Source organism: Chiloscyllium punctatum, chromosome 22, assembly GCF_047496795.1.
Source record: "Chiloscyllium punctatum isolate Juve2018m chromosome 22, sChiPun1.3, whole genome shotgun sequence".
Taxonomy (NCBI): domain Eukaryota; kingdom Metazoa; phylum Chordata; class Chondrichthyes; order Orectolobiformes; family Hemiscylliidae; genus Chiloscyllium; species Chiloscyllium punctatum.
In genome coordinates, this window is record NC_092760.1 from 59,006,707 (window position 1) to 59,028,057 (window position 21,351).

At 39.5% G+C, this 21,351-nt stretch overlaps 1 protein-coding gene and 1 long non-coding RNA gene across 2 annotated transcripts in view; one reads left to right on the forward strand and one right to left on the reverse strand.

The window, feature by feature from the left end:
- Positions 1–3,780: 3,780 nt before the first annotated feature.
- The window catches only part of LOC140493680 (uncharacterized), a 41,991-nt gene continuing 24,420 nt past the window's right edge, over positions 3,781–21,351 (forward strand). The window contains exons 1-4 of the mRNA XM_072592410.1: positions 3,781–3,933; positions 13,965–14,318; positions 16,130–16,456; positions 20,162–20,278. Coding sequence (XP_072448511.1) covers positions 3,855–3,933; positions 13,965–14,318; positions 16,130–16,456; positions 20,162–20,278 — 877 coding nt within the window. The 5' untranslated portion in view covers positions 3,781–3,854. The remainder of the gene's footprint in view (positions 3,934–13,964; positions 14,319–16,129; positions 16,457–20,161; positions 20,279–21,351) is intronic.
- Positions 14,312–21,351, reverse strand: part of LOC140493681 (uncharacterized) — a 32,310-nt gene continuing 25,270 nt past the window's right edge. The window contains exons 2-3 of the long non-coding RNA XR_011963735.1: positions 19,040–19,154; positions 14,312–15,129 (exon numbers count right to left, since the gene is read on the reverse strand). This is a non-coding gene — a long non-coding RNA (uncharacterized lncRNA). The remainder of the gene's footprint in view (positions 15,130–19,039; positions 19,155–21,351) is intronic.

Here is a 21,351-nt window from a genome sequence, read left to right on the forward strand (position 1 = left end):
TCACTGTATTTTGTTTTTCCTCACTGTAAAATATATTACAATAAAATTATTTGATTCCTGCCTTATGGATTCAAGTTATCTGAAAACGTGGAAGTTCTTATACTTTTTTCAAAGCAACAGTTCATAACTGTTGTCATGGACACTACTACAGCAACTAGATTTGTACTTCAAATTTCTTTCCTGAATATTTTTCAATAGTGTCCACTAGCCCAAGCTAATGTTAAGATTACTATTTATCCTAAATTAGTAATATCTGATCACAAATAATCAAAGAACTATCAACATAGCTGTTCTACTTAAAAAAAACCTAGCCCTTTTCTAATACATAGTTTACCACGACCCCTACCTCAGTAGTGCACTGGCAATAAGTCACCACCACCCTGGTGACACTACAGGGCCCTGGCTGCCACTTCCACTGACAGGACATTTGATGTCAAGGAGAGCCTGCCACTATCCAATCAAGTGCCTTAATGGTACAAAACCCAGCTGATCTTTCCTTAATAGAAAGTGATGCAGGACTCTTCAGATCATGGATGAGATCCCCATCATCTCTTTGAAGTCCTGACGCTGGAGAGGGGTGTTGGGTCAGATTGTCTTGGTCTGTGTGGGTACCAACAACTCCTAAAGAAGATAGCGTGCTGAGGGACAATGAGAAACTAGAGGCTGAATTTTAAAAACACAATTCATTGGTGGTAATCTATGTATTACTACCTAAATCATGAGCAAACTGGCCCAGGGTAAGTACGATCAGAGAGTTGAGGACGTGGCTCAACAATTGGTGTGAGTGGGATGGTTTTTGTGTCACTTGGCACCAGAGCAAGAGGGAGATGTATGATCAGGATGACATTTGCTGGATGCTATGAACAGTTTTGAGCCTCTTATCTAAGACAATATATACAGGCACTGGTGACAATGCAAAAAACAATGTTCAGTAAGGTTCACCTTGGGTGTGGAGGAATCTTCTAGTGAGGAGACATTGAATGGGTTGAGCCTGTACTCACTGGAATTTAGAAAAGTAAGAGGTGACATTGAAATATATTCTTGGGGGACTTGACAGGGGGAATGTTTCCCCTAGTGGGAGAGTCCCCTGGTGAGAGGACCAGAGGGCAAAATGTGAAAATTAGGGGTCACCCATTTCAGATGAAGATGATGAATTTCTTTCTCCAAGGGTATTGAATCTGTCAAGTTTTTTATTGCAGAGGGCTGAGTCACAAAGTATGTTCAAGGCTGAGATGGGCAAATTTGTAATCAGTAAGGGAATCAAGGGTTATAGGGAAATTCAGGAAAGTGAAGTTAATGATTATCAGATCAGCCATGACCTCATTGAATGATGAAGCAGATTTGAAGAGCTGGAAGACCTATTTCTGCATTTCTGATTTATGGTCTTTCTTGAACCTTGCTGAGACCCAGGTCCTGATAAATTCTATACCTCAGCCTGCAAAGGGGGCTTTAAACTAAATAGAGTTGAATTTCATTGTGATAACAAAATTTATGAAGTTAATAAAGAGAGTGATGACCAGAGTGAGACAAAGACCTGTAAAGCTTACAGATAGAAGAGCACAACAGCAAATGGGATAGCATAGTGGAAGGTGGTAAAGACAAAGGCTGTTTATCTGAAATTAAAACAAGGATGAATTACAGCAAAAAAAAGATTAAATGGGTATGTTATGACAGCCCTTACATAGTTGCAAAGCGACGGAGGCTGGGAACTGAAGAGATGACATTTCAGAAGGAAAGAAGGAAAGGAAAAGGATGTGGACTAGCTCAGTTAATAATGAATGAGGTCAGCACAACAGCAAGTAATCATCATGTCTTCAAATATGAAAATGTAGAATCAGTTTGAGTAAAAATTTTAAGTGGCACAGAAAAGAAATGGGTAGTTTATGGGTCCCATTAGAGTAGATTTAATGTAAAATAGAATAAACATCCCAAACTAATGGAGCTTGTAAGAAAGGCAGTGCAAAACTTGCACATGCTTATAGTTATATTAACAATTGGACAAATCAAATTCATTGCATTGAAAATTAATTCATAATATATTCACGACAGTTCCTTAGAAAAACATACTCTGAACCAACCAGAAAATAGACTAGTTCAGTTATGTCATCTCTTACGTCTCATAGCTAAGAATCCTCAAGGCAAGAGTGAGCAATATATGGAATTTTGCTTTCAATTTGATGGCGAGAAACGTTAGTTTCAAACTAGTGTCTTAAGCATCCATAAAGATAGCTACAATGGTAGAAAAGCAAAGGTTTTCCAGCATGCTCTACTTTTGTTTCTTATTAATGTTCCGAGAACCTGGGTTTGAATCCCACTGTGGCAAATAGTGGAATTTTAAAATATTTATCTGGAATTAAAGGTCTAATGATGACCATAAATCCGTTGTTGATTGTCAGAAAAACCCATATGGTTCACCTTACATCTTCTAGGGGAAGGATTCTGCCAATCTTATCTGGTGTGGCCTACATGTGACACCAGACCCACAGCACAGTGGTTGATTCTCTACTGCCTTCTGGGCAATTAAGGGTGGACAATAAATGCTGGCCTCATCAGTGACACCCTGATCCTGTGAATGGAAAATAATAAAACTTCCTTTCCCTTTTGTCATCTGCAAATTTAACTATCAGGCTTGCACCCCACTCATTTAAGGAGTTGACATACATTGTGATAAAAGAAATTGAAAAATGTGTTGCTGGAAAAGCGCAGCAGGTCAGGCAGCATCCAAGAAGCAGGAGGATCGGCGTTTCGGGCATAATCCCTCATTCCTGAAGAAGGGCTTATGCCCTAAACGTCGATTCTCCTGTTCCTTGGATGCTGCCTGACCTACTGCGCTTTTCCAGCAACACATTTTTCAACTCTGATCTCCAGCATCTGCAGTCCTCACTTTCTCCTAGTTGAAAAAAAAAGTCCATCGCAGACTCCCGTAGGACTCGAGATTTCAATAAAGGTTCACTTGACTGATTCCAGAGTTGAAGGGATGGATTTATGAGAAAAAGGTTGGAAAGGTTGTGTTCATTTCAGTTTAGGAGATTAAAATACAATGGTATTGAGACATAAAATCCCGACGGTCTAACAGAGTGAATGCTTTTGCCATCGAGGAGATAATTTAAACTTAAAAACTAGGAACGGAGTAAATTATTCACTTTTTTAAAAGCCTGCTCCACCATTGAATAGAATCATGGCTGATCCTCTACCGGAATGTCATATTCCAACTTTCTCCCCATTCCCCTGGATGCCTTTCAAAAACTAGAGAACACAGGTTAAAAATAAGGAGTCTCGCAAACTGAGAACAAGTGAAGCTGTGTTTTTCATCGTGAGTCTGTGGAAGCAGTGGTGGCAAGATCATTGCATACTTTCTTTTAAAGGCAGAAGTAGCTAGATTCTTGACAGACTTGGAGATGTGTAAGAGAATTGAGGCCACAATTAAATCAGCTATGATCTTCCTGAACGGTGGAGCAGGCTCAAAGGGCAGTCGGCACCTGTCCCCGATTCGCCTTTTCGGATCAATAACTGATAAACCCATAAACACTTCTTCAGAGCTGAAGAAAATAAACGGCAAAACACTTAATAAAGTTTATTGTTTTATCGATGTACTGGAAATGTGTTACGTAACATATTGAGTATCATAAATATATTTAATATACAGATATTTCTAAAAGTATGACAAGTGTAATGTGCCAATGGCTCCTCCTCATGTCCTTCCTCATTCAGGTTGGATGCGCCCCCAGCTCCGCCCAATCCCCGCCGTAACTCGGTGAAAGTGAAACCCGGGCGGAACGGAAGCTGCTGGTTCATGTTGTTGGGTTTACAACGAGAGAGATTCGCGTCCGGGATTCGGTCGATACGGAGAGACCATGAGCCGGGTGAGGAGCTCGCTGCCGCCCCGGGTCCCGGTGTTAGTGCTGCTGCTGCTGACTCTGGTACCGCTCTCAGGTAAAGGTCGGGGATAGGAGGAGCGGCCGTTCGGCGGGCGAGGCTCGAAAGTTGCTGCAGATCTGTGGAGGGGCCGCGTTAAAACGAAAGCAACAATTTGCCTCTCGATCACCCCAGATCCTCACCCTGTTTCCGGGGAAGTCAGAATGGGAGAGAAAGTAAAACTGGCGAACGGTACACGCTGGTCTGACTTATACTTCCATTTCCAAGTATTACTTTAGTTTCATCCCTCTGGGAAAGTTATCCATTTAATCCCATCCTCCGTGCATTAAACACGCCCCCAGTTTCCCGATAGACATTTCCCTCTTCAGCAATTTATCCCATTCCTTTTGAATACATTTTCAAACCAAGCTTCAGAAGATGATTAGTTTTGGGCTTTCTGGGGTTTAATGTATGTAGGACTAATCAGGAGGCAAGGAAACACACGTCTGCTAAGAGAAGGGACACTCCAGTGTAAAAATTCACCCCACAAAATATATGTGCGCATGTGGGTCTTTGTCTGTCTGTGTGTGTCTGTCTGTCTGGGGTCGGGGTTGAGAGTGTGAGAAAGTGTGTGTGTGTATGTGTGTAGTGAGTGCAGAGTGTCTTAAGTCTGTAAGGGAGTGCATATGTGAGTGTGGGAGTGTGTGTGTCTATAAGGGTGTGTGTGGATGTCTGTGTGTGCGTCTGTGTGTACCTGTGTCCGTGTGTATGTGAGAGTGTGTGTGTGTGTAGGAATGTCTGTGTGTGTGTGTAATGCAATGGTGATCACCTGTAATGTGACATGAACCCAAGGTCCCGGTTGAGGCCCTCCCTACGGGTACCGAACTTAGCTATCGGCCTCTGCTCAGCCACTTTCCTCTGCTGCCTGTCCCAAAGTCTACCTTGGAGGATGGTCACCTGAAGATCCGAGGCACACACACTTTCTCACACTCTCAACCCCCACCCCAGACAGACAAACACACACAGACAGACAAAGACCCACATGCGCACATATATTTTGTGGGGTGAATTTGTACTTGCAGAGTTACATTGCACTTTGCTCAAAAACTGCATACACTCATGTGGAACTCTTGAGTTCAAAAACTGCATGAATTTATGTAAAACTCTGTTATCTCACTTTTTAGATTAGAATCAATCTAAACATCAGGTCATAGACAGAGAACAAAGGGGGCTAAGACCTTCAACATATTGTCTAGCTATCACCATTATTAACAGCTAACCTGAGAATGCAACTTTAAAAAAAAGTTTTGTGATTCACACATGAAAGAAGTGAAACTATCACTGTATTCTAACAGGTGAAAGGCTTAACAGACAATCAATTTTTCAATGTATAATTTCAGTTACATGACACTGCAAATTTTTGCTATAAATTCTGTGTTAGGATTGAGCCCTCCACTATCACCTAATGAAGGAGCATCGCTCCGAAAGCTAGTGTGCTTCCAATTAAACCTGTTGGACTATAACCTGGTGTTGTGTGATTTTTAACCTGGTTCAGGCAGTGAAGTTTTCAATTCCTCCAAAATAATTACCTCACTAAGGGCATTGTAGGTTTGCTCAATTTTTAAAGCTCTTATCCATCTATTGAAATTACTCTGTTTGATCCTTTCAAACTCAATATAGGTTGACCAGTGTCCCTCTTTAGATCCCTGAAACATTATCTATAGGCTTCCTCGCTCAGGTTACCGTCAGTCTTTATCTCCAACCTTTTAAGCTGACTTTCCTTTTTAAGTGTCAGTTTCTGAAGTTCAAACCGTCTCTCTTTTTCTCTCTGTTCTGCTGCTTTCTCTTTTTTTCCCTCTCTTCTGTTTTTATTTGTAACTCAAACTTTTTCATTTCTGCTACCCTTTCCTTTTCCCGCCTCTAACTCAAACTGCTTCAATTGCAATTGAATTTTTGCCATCTGTATCAATGCTGATGGTTTCTCTGGCAAGTTGGATGCTAAGCCACTGATGTAATTATCTCTCCTTTCTTCACAGAAGCAGACAGGTCCAATCCCAGCTGGTCTGCTAATTCCTGCAGCTTGGTCTTATTCTCCTTTTGCAAAACTTCCAAAGTCACCGCATTCACTTCCAGAAAACTTTTGACGACTGAAAGAGCCATTACTATCCCATGCTTTGTCTACCGAAACAAACCAACACCCAAAATAAAGACACTAACACCTACCACTCACAAAAAGCCCCCAGTATCTTATGGACTAAGCCAGACTACTCAAAACGTTCTTAAGTAGGCAGCCCAGACCATAACATTGCAATTTGTTTCAGTAAGTGTACAGTGAAAATTACTCAGAGTAAGTTAGCTAGGTTGACTACCAGGTTTTAAAACAGACAAAAATGTATTCACAAAATTACATAGTGAAACACAATGAACAGAATAAAGAACCCCTACAGAACTCGGTCTATCCATGCTAGACTTAATTATGTTGTTCTGAATATACACAACAGCCCCAATTGTCTTCCCATTGGCCCCACCCCGCAGTCGAAGTAAACGCTCAGTGACGCAGTATAGTTTTACCTCCTTCATCTTTATTCCGGGCCCTGGAGGGAGAGAGAACGATCGCCCATTTGCACAGAGACATGAGTTCACGGTCTTCTCTGGAACAGCAGTTTCTTGGGGAACTATATAGTCATTTTACAGGGAGGAGCATCCAGATAAGCCAACGTATTAATTGGGTGACCGTTACAATCAACATGTATGAATAGCAGAGACCAAGACCTTTACTATTATACAATGAATGTTCTTAACCTTGTTAACTGGATTCATATAATGAATACTTTTCACCTTGTTAACTGTCCTTAGAAACTGAATGCTTCCAATATTTTTAAATGGCTGTACATAATGAATACTTTTCCACCTCAGTCAGTGTTTAAGCAAGTTATTGACACACAGCACACAGTGATTGAAACAGCAAAAATTACTAGTCCATTACAGTAATTAGAATTTGAAGAGTCCTCCCATGTGGAAAAAAAATTCACTAGTAAAGTTCTTAACTCCACAGTCCTTAGTGACCACTCCATCCCCCCAAGTCGAGTGAAAACAAACCAGTTCTCCAAAATCTCCTTTAGTAAAGTCCAAACTGAAAACAAAATTCAGTCTATCTTAGCATCACTCCTCGGAGAAATCAGATTTCTTGGATAAGGGCAGTTAAATGTTTAATAAAACTGACAAGACTTCCTTCCTTGCACTGATGCTTCAGATGAAGGATACCATCTGAGCATACAGTGCAGCTGCAGCAGCAGGCTAGGTGAATGGAGCATTCTTTGCTGTGTCTGCTCCCGTGCTGCTGTTAAATGTAACAAAGCCAACTGGCTGTTGTGATGTTAGCTTGATCAGTGAACCTACAAATCCGTCAAGTGCTTGAAAGACAACGTAAATCTCACGTGGTTTAATGTCGATAGGAAGACCACTGACAAGAAGCTTACAGACCTCCTCTTCACTGTTGTTAACCTGTTCACTTTTCATCCTCGTGACTAGGGAGCTGATTGAATCTGTTGGATCAGGTTGTGGCGGGGTGGGCGGTGGTCCAAAGGTGTGCTTTACCTGTGAATGGAGAAACTCTAGTTACTTGCTGAAAGTATCTTTGCATTTCCTCTCTCATTCCCTCCTTGCCAAAGTGGTTATCAGTATGAAGACAGTCACACACATATACTAAATTGTGTCTGTCTATTCCAACATTCTTTGAATTCTTGAAGTCTGTTACTCTATTCACTATTTATGACTAATTTTGTAGAACCCATAAACTTCTAAATTGTTCATGCCTAAACAACTCAGTCAATTATAAACAACAATCAATGGTCCTAAAATCAAACCCTCGGGTACCTCCATTCAGGTTATTCAAAAATTATTCTCCTTTAACAAATTAATACTTGGCTAATGTGAAAGCTGTCAGGAAAAGTATTTCAAAAATCTGGAACAGCAAGAAAACAACAAAAAGTTTCCTGTGCTTTAGCAATTGAAGAGGCAGTTTAAGTTTAGATGTAAATCACAAATATTCGTGGGAAACAAATGCTGAATATTTTAAAATATGTTCTCCAAATGAAACTTCCCAAATAAAACAGTTGGAATCACAGTGCCAATTTTAGTAGAAATCAACATTCTTTGAATTTTCATTATGAAGGGGGCCAATGAACTCTTAACAATAATTAACAGAACTGAAACAGTTCAGCCTCAAGTTCTGATATTCTCTAAAATCTTAATAAAACATCAAACTCAAAGTGCGCTTTTCTTTTTGTGAACACTCTGCATTAAAAACACAGCAACAAAGATATTTTAGTACAATACTCTCATCTGGCTGAAGCATGACCACTAACCCAACTGTTTCTTTTTAAACAGGCATTGTAGAATTTCAAACAAATCAGGGGCTCAAGGCCCTCAATCAATTTGTTTTAATGTTACAAGTTTGATAATTTTAAAAAGAGCATAATGTTGTACAATTTCAATGTAAAAACAAAGTCTGTCCCATTACACAGCCTGCAAAACACATTGAGTTGAGATCCTGATTCAAACAAGGCATACCAGTTACTTAAAAGGATTTCCTAAGACAGTATCTTAACAAACCAAACTTTTTAAACGTCAAACACTCTCAGCATGGCATAAGCTACATTGAAACTTTCCTTTTTCAACCCAAGTATTAGAACAACCTTTAATTTCAGTGTTTCTTGTTTTTGATATTGCATCCTCTCACTGAAATTACTCTTGTAAAAAGAGAAAACCCTGACAGCAGACCACATGGCACCACAGTCCAAGCCACTCTCTTCCCCCAGAACAAAGACTCATAGAGCCTCAAATATCATCACGAGGGGCCTTTAACCCCTTTCTCACTTTACTCCTCCCGGGGGATCGAACCCCAATTAAACACTGACAGCTCGAATCCCAAACACAGAGAGCTCGAAACTTAAACACCGAAAGCTTGAACCTCAGCACAATGTGGATGACTTGAACCTCAAATCAACTCACCCAGTGGACTTGAACCCTAGTCCATGCAGAGGTCACGAACCTCAATCAAACCCACCCCAAAAAAACTCTAACCCCAGTACCACGCAGTAGACTCGAGCCTCAATCAAACCCACTCCAGGGGACTGTAGCCCCAGTACTGCACAGAAGACTCAGACTTCAACCAAACTCACCTGTAGGGACTGGAACCCTAGTACAGTGCAGAGGACTCTAACCTCAAATATACTCTCCCCACCTCCCCCGGGAGGCTCAAACCTCAATTATACCCCACTGCCCCCAATGCAGCGCAGAGGACTTGAACCTCTGTCTGCCACTGCACTTGCAAAACTGCGCTTTCAACTGAACTAATTACCACGTGGGGAATCCATAGAAAAGAGAGTGATTGAGTGAGGATACAGTCTCCAGCACACAGGAATATCAAGAGGGACCAAGGTTTATAATCTTACCTTGTAGGCCCATTGTCTTGAGACAGCGATGTTCCGGGTGGCTGCTGACACCATCTGACCATAACTATCCATTTGGATCCTGCCGACTATGCCAATATAGTCATCCCGTTTCACCCCCTCAGTGAAAGCAAAATGCTTAGCAACACGGTATTGTTTTATCTCCTTCACCTTTATCTCCGGCCCTGGAGGGAGAGAGAGAAAACAATCGCCCATGTGCACAGAGACATGAGTTCAAGGTCTTCTCTGGAACAGCAGTTTCTCAATGAACTATACAGTCATTTTACAGGGAGGAGCATCCAGAGAAGGCAACATACATATTAATTGGGTGACCGTTACAAACAATGAGTACCAATGGCAGAGATCAAGTCCTTTACTGTTATACACCGAATGTTTTTAACCTTGTTAACTGGATTCATACAGTGGATACTTTTCACCTTATTAACTAATGTCACATACTGAATGCTACCTCATTTTATTAAATGGCTCTACATAATGAATGATTTTCCACCTTGTTAACCCATTACCCTTGCCTCCAGCACCCCATTGTTAACTGTAACTTATTTGATCTGAGTCATGCTCAGCTGAACCTCTTATTTTACAAAACTCAGAACTTAACTTGTTCCCTGCCTGCTTATGCCCTATACACATTCTTACAGTAAGTAAACCACCTTAAAACACAGTAAAAAAAACTGGAACAGCTGCTTCCAGGTTGACGTTAGAAGGGCAAAAAGAGACAGAGAGAGCTCACAGCTCACAGACAGACACAGCTCACCTTTGAACTCCTAACAAATTCTGAACTGAACTGCTCAGCTAGAGAGCTGACCACTTCCCTTTTAGTATACAGGTCACTTCTAGAACATGACCACTTCAGCCTGAAGTCTCATCTGTTTACATATAAACAAAAAGGCCTCTCAATACCCTTTAATCTCTGTACAAAACCAGTCTAATTAGAACCAGGACAGTTTTATGACTCCTCTGAAAAAAAATCAAGGACACAGTATCCTTGAGAAAAGGAACAGCTTTTAGAAAAAAGGGTCCAGCTTTGTGACAATAGTGAGAGTAGTCTCTGAAAGAATTGCCCAAGCAATTGAATGTTCCTCTTGAATGTACCTGGAACCTTCTGAAAATTTCCATAAACATTGGACAGTTCAGATGTTTCCAAATTGAATTGAGTAAAATAGTTATCCAGGAAAAGATAGTCTGACTCCTGAATGGCTATTACACTGACCCCATACTTGACTGTCTCATACCAAACTACACCATTCCCAGATTACTTGCACCAACCAGACCGTAACCTGACACCCCCCACCCTTTCTAGGGAGCTGAAACCTCCACTGATTGAAGTGAGTCATGCAGACCTGGAAGGTTTTGGGGTACACCTCTGTTTGCACCATTAACTTAACTCGAAGTGTAACAATAGGATATGACCCACAACCATCTGATGAAGAAGCAGTGCTCTGAAAGCTAGTGCTTCCAACTAAACCTGTTGGACTATAACCTGGTGTAGTGTGATTTTTAACTTTGAACAATAGGACAGTACTTTTGGCATCGTCACAGGGAATTAACAGAGTAGGAATTGACCTTTATTGTCAGTGTTGATGGTGTATTACATGTTGGGTGAAGAGAGAATCAGGGTCGATGGTTGTGCTTTTCCAGCACACTGTATCAGGCAGCATCTGAGGAGCAGGCGAATCGATGTTTCGAGCATAAGCTCTTCATCAGGAAGGGCTCCCAATGAAGGGCTCATGCTCGAACTGTTGACTCTGCTGCTCCGTGGATGCTGCCTGACGTGTGGTGCTGGAAAAGCACAACCATCTTCGACTCTGATCTTCAGCATCTGCAGTCCTCACTTTCTCCTCCCTGAAAAGAGAACCATTCTTGGCTGTTGGGACTACGTTATCAATTAAACACAATTCATTTACGAGGTATGTATTTGAATAACACACTTTTAACTACAGGTCATACTGCTATAACGTGCATTTCGTTAACACAAATTTGCTATAACACTATTGATGAATTAGGGGCACTGTTTCTAAAGTGCAAAGTTTGAAGTGTGTACTGATTCTAAAGCAGTTCCAGCTCTATTAGTATAAATGGTGCTGCTATTACCCAATTTTCTTAAAACACAAGACTGCACAAGGACAGAACTACTGCATGATAGCAGAACTGACTGTACCAGAGAGATCTCAATCATTGTCTTTCACGACCATAACATTTTTACTCAGTAGAGTTTGCAGCTGGCCAGGCTGAACATCTTCACCATTCCTCCTGATATAGGATACCAACTTGCACAACGTTAATCTTCGCAGTGTTGTTAAACAAAGGGATTTCTTCAGGCTGTTTATACACAAGTCTCTGTGCCAAATGTGTGCCTTATTTGGAATTATGCTTACGTGTGATCAATCCTGAAAATGCATGTCGTATTTGGACTTATCCATGGATGTGAGCAATCCCAAATGTTTTGTCCAAATGTATGTTTTGTCTGGTAGAGACAGCAGTTCCTGATTTCCTGCACTTATAACTCTCAGTAGACCTGATCAGAATTATGCCGAGTCACTCACATAACACGTAAGTCATTCACATTTTTAGGTCTCTTATCAGTTCCTGTCTGTTCCTGTTATCTTCAGCCTGATCCAACATTATGAAGTACATGAAAAGTTGGAAGACTGTTTTGCAGATCATTGGCCAATAAGGATAGTTTGTTTGTCCTTTGCCTTGTTAAAATATTTCTGCAGAGTTGTGTTGTCCTTTGGGTTGGATGAGTGTCTTTGTATTTGTAGAAAGGGGACTTAAGTCTAACTCTGATTAAAAGCCTAATTGTAAGCAAGCTTTGCCACTTGCTTTTAGAAATTAGTTTTGTTTTATAATAAATGTACTATTTTTAAGCTCATTAAGGAAACTTGGTGGAAGTCTGAATAGCAGTACTAAAAGGGAAACAATTGGCCAGTTTGGTGATTTGAATCTAAACATTTATGATGACAGTGAGACTCATGGAGTAGTCTGGTTGATTACTAGCACATTCCTTACAACACTGTGATTTCCACTTCAAAGTTTGCAGTTATACAAGCACTATTTGAACAGTGAAGTACCATAATGCAGATAATATGGGGAAATAAATCTAAGCAAGGACTCACTTGTTTTTTTTATAAATTTTTTATTGAAAACCTTTTTAAATCTTTTACAGAAAAAAAGGCAGTACAACAAAGCCATAACATAGTACTATTGTTAATGAATGATCTACTATTCTACCAGAAGACTACTTAACTTAAATGAAACTACCAACATATTAAATAAATACTAACTTAAACTAAATTCAAATAATGTAAATTAAATAATATCTCACTATTATATCTCACTTATCACACTGAGACTCCCATCCCTGGGAGCACCATCGACAGTACCTGTATTCTTTTTCCCCAGTTCCCTCCTCCTGGGGCCCCATGGGCACCTGTACCAATTCCCACAGCCCTAATTAATATTGCTGATATGTCAGCGTCAATATAATTTTAAAAAGGGTCACCATCTCTTGTAAATCTGTTCCGTTTAGTGGTGCACCACGTTTGTGAGGTAGTGTTAGGGGAGATGCTCCATCATCAGCCTCTGCCACCCCGTAAGACTTGGTGGTTTTTCTGACGTCCAATTCAGTAGCATGTTTTTCTTCGCACAATGGGTAAGAATATTACACAATCTCTTCCCATGTTCCCCCAGAGAGGGCACATTTTAAATCCTTGGGCTCCCACCAACCGGGTAAATGGCAAAGTCTTAGACCAATTGCCCTCTTCTTGCCTTATTATCCTCCAGACTCTCACTGTATTCAAAATAATTGGACTTTTACACTGCTGGGTCACAGATTTCATCTTGTCCATAAATAATAAATTAATTAAAGGACATCTTGACTGCGAGGCTTCAATACCAAGGACTCACCTTTAGTAGGGAAAAAAGGAGGAAACAAATCTGCTGAGAATATACTAGTGTTACTCAACGTCAACTTATCTTTCCCATCCCACAAGTGGGACTTTTTAATTCATTAATGGTCAGAGACATTTAAAACACAAACCAATGAAAGTTTTGAAGTTGAGATCTTGTCGGACTAAGCACACAAGTTAAGTTAAACGTTAAAAATCACAGACCACCAGGTTATAGTCTAACAGGTTTATTTGGAAGCATTAGCTTTCGGAGCGCTGCTCCTTCATCAGGTCATTGACAACCACCTGATGAAGGAGCAGTGATCCGAAAGCTAGTGCTTCCAAATCAGCCTGTTGGACTATAACCTGGTATTCTGTGATTTTTAAATTTGTGCACCCCAGGCCAACACCAGCTCCTTCAAATCAGGTTAAGTTAAATAAAGGGTAAGCCAGCGAGGAGTGAGTTGGGCCATGGCCAGCAAAATTTGGAATAGGTTGGAGTTTAAGCAGGGTGCAAGGTGGGAGACTAATGAGGAGAACATTGGAATAGTTAAATAAGCAAATGAGGGAGAAAAGAATAAGGGATTCCACTTGTGGTGTTCACTGAAGCATAGGAGGAGTTACCGTCAAGCTGTTTAACCTAAATGGTTATTTTTTTGCTGTTTGTTCTTTGTAAATCAAATGCATTTTAGAAAGTTTTGTTTGATGGACACTAACAAAATAGTCTTATGTTCTTTTTAATTCTCAGAAAGCAAGTTGAAGTTAAAAGACAGTCCAAGTTTCGTTGAAGTAATGTATAATGAAAATGGTCTTCTGAATTGTGAAATTGCTGAATTCACTGGGTCCGAACTGACTCCACAGAACTTGGGCATTTTATGGTCTTTCACTAGTGACACCAAAAAATCAAATGCATTTGTCTACACTTCTGGCATAATAACTGAGAAATGGAAAGAAGCTGAGCTGCTGACCAGCTCCATTATACGTGGAAACATGTCCCTGTTGCTCAAAGATGTTGTTAATAAACATGCTGGACAGTACCAATGTGAAATTTATATTCTACCAAATGATAAAGCTACTAAGACGGTAACACTTGAGGTTTTAGGTAAGAAGATTTATTTGTTGTAAGTCATTCTACATTCCAGTACAATACAGGTGTCATCTGCTTTTCAAATATTTGCTTTACACCACTTCACTTTTACGAAAGACCTACACTAGTACCTGTTTTTTGCAAATCTAAAGAAGATTTTCGTTTTTACAAAAAAATGGCAAAATTTTTCCCATATAAATCATGCATCTTTTCGCCATTTTTGGCTTATGAAAGGTTTCCTGGGAATGTTCTATTTCTGATAGCATTGTACAGGCATCCCCCGCTATCAGTTTAATATATTTAAAATGTATATAGTTAAAAGTTGCTATCTGTACTGTCAATTGTCAATCATGTATTGCAAGTTTATTTGCATGATGCACTGTAAATTGGCATTTACCAAATGAAACAAAAGTAGCAGATTCAATAAAGTACTTGAGTTTTGGGGAAATAAAGTATTTCAGTGAAGATAACTATGCAATCTGTGATTAAGAATATAGCATTAAAATTAAAGTTTGAAAAGCATTTTAGCAGCTTGATCCTGGCAGAGGTGAAGGGGACTTTGAGAAATTTTTCTTCACTTTCACTTGCATGCCAGGATTATCTTTTCCTTCTGAAACACCACAGCTAGTAGAATGGTTAGAATTAATAATAAGTTTTCTTCATTTTTCAACAAGCCATGCAGTACCTAAGTCCCATTGCATGTCTTTGAAATAGCCCATTGACTTGGGTTGGTTTATTGTCTCATCTGAATGATGACCTTGAACAATACCACGTGCAATGTTTTGTTATGTTGACCCTTATCACATCACACTCAGCCTTCACATTTCTAGGGGAGAAAAAAGGTCTGTTAGGTCTTTCCTAGTGGTTATAACTTCTCAGTTGCAGTATTATCCTTGTGAACATATCTGTTTTTATAATGTGGAAACCAGAAATGGACACATTACTTGAAATTAGATCATGTCAGATTAATATGCAAATTAAACACTTTTACAATTCAAAATTTCTAGAAATGCATCTCAGTGCTTGAGATTTGGTCTTGTTGTCTTGATTACTTTCTTTCTCCACTATCCCACTTTGACTTTATCTCGCCAATATCAGGGCTCTATGTTCTTATTAAAATGCAATTTCATGCTCATCTGAATTCATTTCCTATGTGTTAATTTGGGTGCAAGTTCATCAACATCATATTTTTTAGACATGTCCTTCATTTTCTGTTGTTTGCACTGTCTTTTTTTTTAAATTTCAAAATTATATTCTGGAACCAGAACTACAAATTGCTAATTTAAATCATAAACAACAATGATCCCAGCACCAATCTTTGAGGAATACCACTTCCCACCATTTGTCTGTCCTAACCCCTATATTTATGTGTTCTATTCTATTATCTACTCAGTCACCTATGCAACTTCCTTTCTAAAATGAAAATCATATTAATTGTCCTCCAGTTCTCTGGGAGAAAGTGAGGACTGCAGATGCTGGAGTAGAGTCAACAGTGTGGTGCTGGAAAAGCACAGCAGGTCAGGCAACATCTGAGGAGCAGGAGAATCGATGTTTTGGGCATAAGCCCTTCCTGATGAAGCGCACAAGCCTGAAACATCGATTCTCCTGCTCCTTGGCTGCTGCCTGACCTCCTGTGCTTTTCCAGCACCACATTCTCGACTCCAATTTTCTGGCACTGTTCTCTTTACTGATGATTGTTAATTGAGATATATTTATTTAATAATGGCTCTGCTATTTATTTACCTTGCATAGATCCAATCAATGCATTACTTTTGAAGTACACATGCAGTTATTGTTGAGACTAACATACCTGCTTATTTTGGTAGCCCGGCCTACAGTAATCGTGACTTCGGAAAAAATTGTGGAAGTTGGAACAGGTGGAGAGATGGCCTTGGGCTGTCAGTTAAGTGGGTATTATCCTTGCGAAAGCAATACGGAATGGTTGCAGACAACCCCAGCAGAAGGAAAGCCAAACGTGTTGACTGATATTTGCACAGCCCCGCCAGTCAAAAACCCTGATGGAACATGCAACATAACCACTGAAGTTAGATTACAGCCTGGAGTAGAAGACATTGGCAGCACTTTCACGTGCCGTGTCTCTCACAAGTCTTTTACAAAACCACACCAGGTGGAAGCTTTGGTGACTTTGAAAGGTGAGTTGCAATAAATTTAGCTTTTCTTTATTAAACACTAAGTCTATAGCATTTGGTTAAATTCATATTGAAAAGCATTTTAATATTAACCAAAGAACTGCAGTTATAATTTCTTGGGGACACAATCAAAGATGATGCTTTTGGAATGGATTTGTTTGATACGGGCAGGCTAGTGAAATTTTAACTTCCTTGTGTTCTTAAAATTTATTTTTACAAAGCATTTCAACTTGATATAATACTCGATTAACTTCTATATAAATGTTACTAAATTAGATTACATGTGTATTGTGAGTAATAACTCTGAATTTGCTGTGGTTTTGCGTATGTCAATGTTTTTCAAATGATCATTTTTAAGTACAGGTATTCCCTGACTTAGAATGCTCATATTTAGAAGTGCCATCTGACACATGATTATAATTTTAAAGACCTGACATATGAACACTTCCTATAACAAACAGCTGCTTTCAGTTGACGTGCATTGTGTTCTGACTTGCATGCAGTTTGGCTTGCAGGAATGCAACTGGAGACTGTCTTTGTTACTTGTGTTCCATCTAATGAATTAGACACCTATTCTTTACTAAATATCTACTTCTGCCTTACATGTGACTCGACAACTTTTCAGGATTCTTGGGACAAGTTTAATTGTAGTTTGTTTAACGGATTTTAATTTTCCATTTATTGCATTAACAAACATTTTTTGTGGAAAATTAGCCTATGACCATTGTTCCCATGCATTGTAATAAATTTTAATGAAGGTGTGTGGTGGGTAAGTTACTCAAGAAGATTTTTGCTGGATAAGATGTGCATGCATTTGGAAAGACAGGGTTTGATTAGGAGTAGTCAACGTGGCTTTGTGTGTGGGAGATTGTCAAATAACTCTAACAAATTTGTCAGGCACAAAGTGACCAGGAAGGTTGACGAGCGCAGGGCAGTGGATGTAGTATGTATGGATTTTAGTCAGGCCTTTGATAAGGTTCCACATGGAAGGTTAGATAGCAGTGGAATTCAGGGTGAGCTGGAAAATTGGATGCAAAATTGGCTTGATGGTAGGAAGCAGAGGGTAATGGTGGAAGGAGACTTGTCGGACTGAAGGCCTGTGACTAGTGTAGTGCCTCAGGGGTCGGTACTGGGCCAATTGCTGTTTGTTATCTATATCAATGATTTGGATGAGAATATAGAAGGCAAGATTAGTAAGTTTGCTGATGACACTAAAATAGGCAGTATCATGGACAGCAAGGAATGTTCTCAGAAATTGCAGCAGGACCTTGATCAGCTGGGGAAATGGGCCGAGAAATGGCAAACTGAGTTTAACATAGATAAGTGTGAGGTCTTGCATTTTGGAAAGTCAATGGTAGGGCCTTAAGGAATATAGTGGAACAGAGAGATTTTGGAGTTCAGATTCACAGCTCTCTGAAATTGGAGTCACAGGTAGACAAGGCAGTGAAGATGGCTTTTGGCACACTGGCCTTCCTCAGTCAGGGTACTGAGCATAGAAGTTGGGAAGTTATGTTGCAGTTATACAGAACCTTGATGAGGCCACACTTGGAATATTGTGTTCAGTTTTGGTCACTTTGTTATAGGAAGGATGTTATTAAACTGGAAAGAGCGCAGAAGAAGTTTACAAGGATGATGTCTGGACTCAATGGTCTGAGTTAGAGGGAGAGGTTGGACAAGCTAGGACTTTTTTCTTTAGAGCATAAGAGACTGAGGGGGCATCTTGTAGAGGTGTATAAGATCATGAGAGGCATGGATAGGGTGAATGCACTCAAGCCTTTTTCCCAAGTTTGGGGAATCGAGGACAAGAGGGCATCAGTTTAAGGTTAGAGGGGAAAGAATTAAAGGGAAACTGAGGAGCAACTTTTTTTTACAAAAGGTAGTATGCGTATGAAATGAGCTGCAGTGGAAGTGGCTCAGTGGAACATTAACAACATTTAAAAAGCATTTGGACAAATACATGGATAGGAAAGGATTAGAAGGATATGGTCCAAGTGCAGGGAAATGGGGTTAGCATGGATGGACATTTTGGTTGGCATGGACCAATTTGGGCCAAATGGCCTGTGTAGGTCTATGACTCCACGTTTAAAATTTAAAATGAAATTGGGTGTACATTGAATGAAGCCATACGACCCAACAATACTATTAGCATTTATGATTAGATTAGATTCCCTCCAATATGGAAATAGGCCCTTCGGCCCAACAAGTCCACACCAACCCTCCGAGGAGTAAGGCACCCAGACCCATTCCCCTACCCTATGTTTAACCCTGACTTGGCAATTTAGTATGGCCAGTTCACCTGACCTGCACATCTTTGGATTGAGGAAACCGGAACAGCCGGAGGAAACCCATGCAAACACTGGGAGAATGTGCAAACTCCACATAGACAGTCACCCGAGGTGGGAATTGAAGCCGGGTCCCTGGTGCTAACCACTGAGCCACCATGCCGCCCCATTTATAACCACACTAGTTTTCTCCCATGTCATCTGCCTTATCTCAGCCTCAAAAGTATATACGTTCTTAGCGTTTTCTCTTGTGTACTTACCTGGTTACCTTTTTAAAATCACCAAAGTTATCTGTCTCACTTACTGTGGTAGTGAATTCTTCATTGTAACCATTTTCTTGACTGAAGAAATTTTCTTTATTTTCTCATTGGATTTATTAGTCACTTCCTTGTACTTGTGGTCCTTAGTCTTAATTCCTCCTGTAAGTGAAAACATTGTTTCATTTCTACTTTGTCCAAACCACTTATAATTGTAAAGACCTCTTTAAGGTCAGTTGTAAGCATCCGGTTGTTTTGAAAATGGAGGCCCCAACCAGTTCAATTTTTTTCAGTCGATGTGATCTCAGTTCTGATACCATGCTTGTGAACGTATTTTACACTTTCTGTGTTTTTTTTATAATAGGCTACCAGAACTATTCACTCTACCTGTAGCCTCTCCAGGTTTCTGTACACATTTAACAAATGTACCAAGTCTAAAATCAATCCCATGATTTTACCTGACACATTTAATGCTTTGTTCCCTTGCTGCTGTCATTGATGTGTTCACCTGTTTTCCTGAATTCCTTCATACCTTTACTCTTTAAAAAATAAACTGCAGGTGACACTTCTGTTTATTTTTCTATTGACTTCATTATATTTCTTGATGTCACTTAACTATCTGCCCTGCAGGTTTTCTGATACGATGTTCTGTTCCGTTCTTTTGCTTATAGTGTCAACTAAACTTGCTCTTTTTCTTAAGTATTTGTAAATTTTGATATGAAGTTTCTTATTGCTCAGCCTGAAGTGTCAGTTTTTGTTTAAATTGCCCATCCCTGGTTGCCCTTAAAATGGTGATCATCTGCCTTCTGGAACCTCTGCGGTCCATTTGTTGTACATGGACCTACAAAGCCTTCAGGAAGGGCGGACCAAAATTTTGATCCAGTGACATTAAATAAATGCAAGTAATGAGCAATGTTGATCCCCACATTGACTCTTGTGCAAATGCACTTCCATTACAAATATCCTATTTTCCAAGTAATACAACTGGATCAAAATCAATGACATGTACAAGTGTAAAAACTAGTACCTATTAATTTGTCCTTATTAATTGGTTTGCCCAGGACTGTGCTAAGTATTTCTCTATTATACTTTACTCTATTGTACAGTATTACACAAGTGGGACTATTAAAGCAGTTGAGTGTAAGAAATATGTAACTTTTCTTTTGCAGAAGCTGAAATTCATTGGTCCAAAGCTTCAATAATCGGAAGCATCTTTGGGAGCATCATTACTTCTATTCTTGTACTCGGACTAGGAACTTATTTCTATATGCGGGTCTATTATAAAGGTAAAGCCACATTCTGTGTTCTGTGTGCTACTTCAGACACTTTAGGAGATAAACCTGGAGTAAATTACAGGTTGTTTATGGGTTGGGAGGAAACCTATTGAAAGTGCTTTTGCAGCAAAGCCCTATCTTTAGCCAATGAATCTCAAACTTACTATAGTTTCATTTTTTTTTGTTTTCAGATTATGCGTTGTTGTTAAATAGCAATGATTACTCTGCCAGCAAAGAGTGCTTAATCAAAATGCAAGCTAAAAACAAAATGCTCTGTAAATCAGATAGTTTCAGAAGTGCCCTGCTTGGTATTTTTGTTTAACCTTTATTAACTCCTCACCCAACTACTTCTTTGCTGCTGTAGAGTACTTCTGTTACTCTACCCTAACTTTGTACTGTTTTACTATATTTTGATCTTTGATCTTGTGCGGTGTTGCTGATAACAATTACCCAATGCATTCTGGAGTTTACAGTCAATGGATTCTTGAACATTTAAAAGGAAAAGAAACCTCAAAAGTACCAATCATTCTGCTTTTTAAAAGAGAAAGTAAGGATCTTGCTTTCAGCTCTTTAATAATTAATTCTAAAATGTAGCTGTTTTCTGCTATTATGAATGGTCTCTATAGCTGCTGAGCTGTTCTGGTAACATGAGTTATGTTCCAGATTTGATCTATTACCAGAAATAGAAAGCACAATTTCAAATTGATTTGCAGATCCTTTGACATGGTGAAACCATTCTGCATGCTTGGAGTGCAGATATATAATTATTTTTGTCATGTCTCACTTTCTTATTTTTAAAAACAAATAACTGTGTTTTATTTTAGTTTCTTTTCTGTGCCATTATTTAATTTCCTTCTCTAGTTCTCTTTCCTGTTGCTCTTTTATCCTCCTCATCTGTAAACCTTTAAATATTATTTTGAACTGCACCATTGTTGCCCTTGACTCTGTTGAAATCATATGTTTTCAGAAAACATTTAATTACTTTTTCTTAAAATTCTATTTTGAACTTTGCCTATTTATTTTTATGGCCACCTGTTTACTGTATCGCCACCTTTCTGCAAACTCTTAAATCACCATAGAAGATG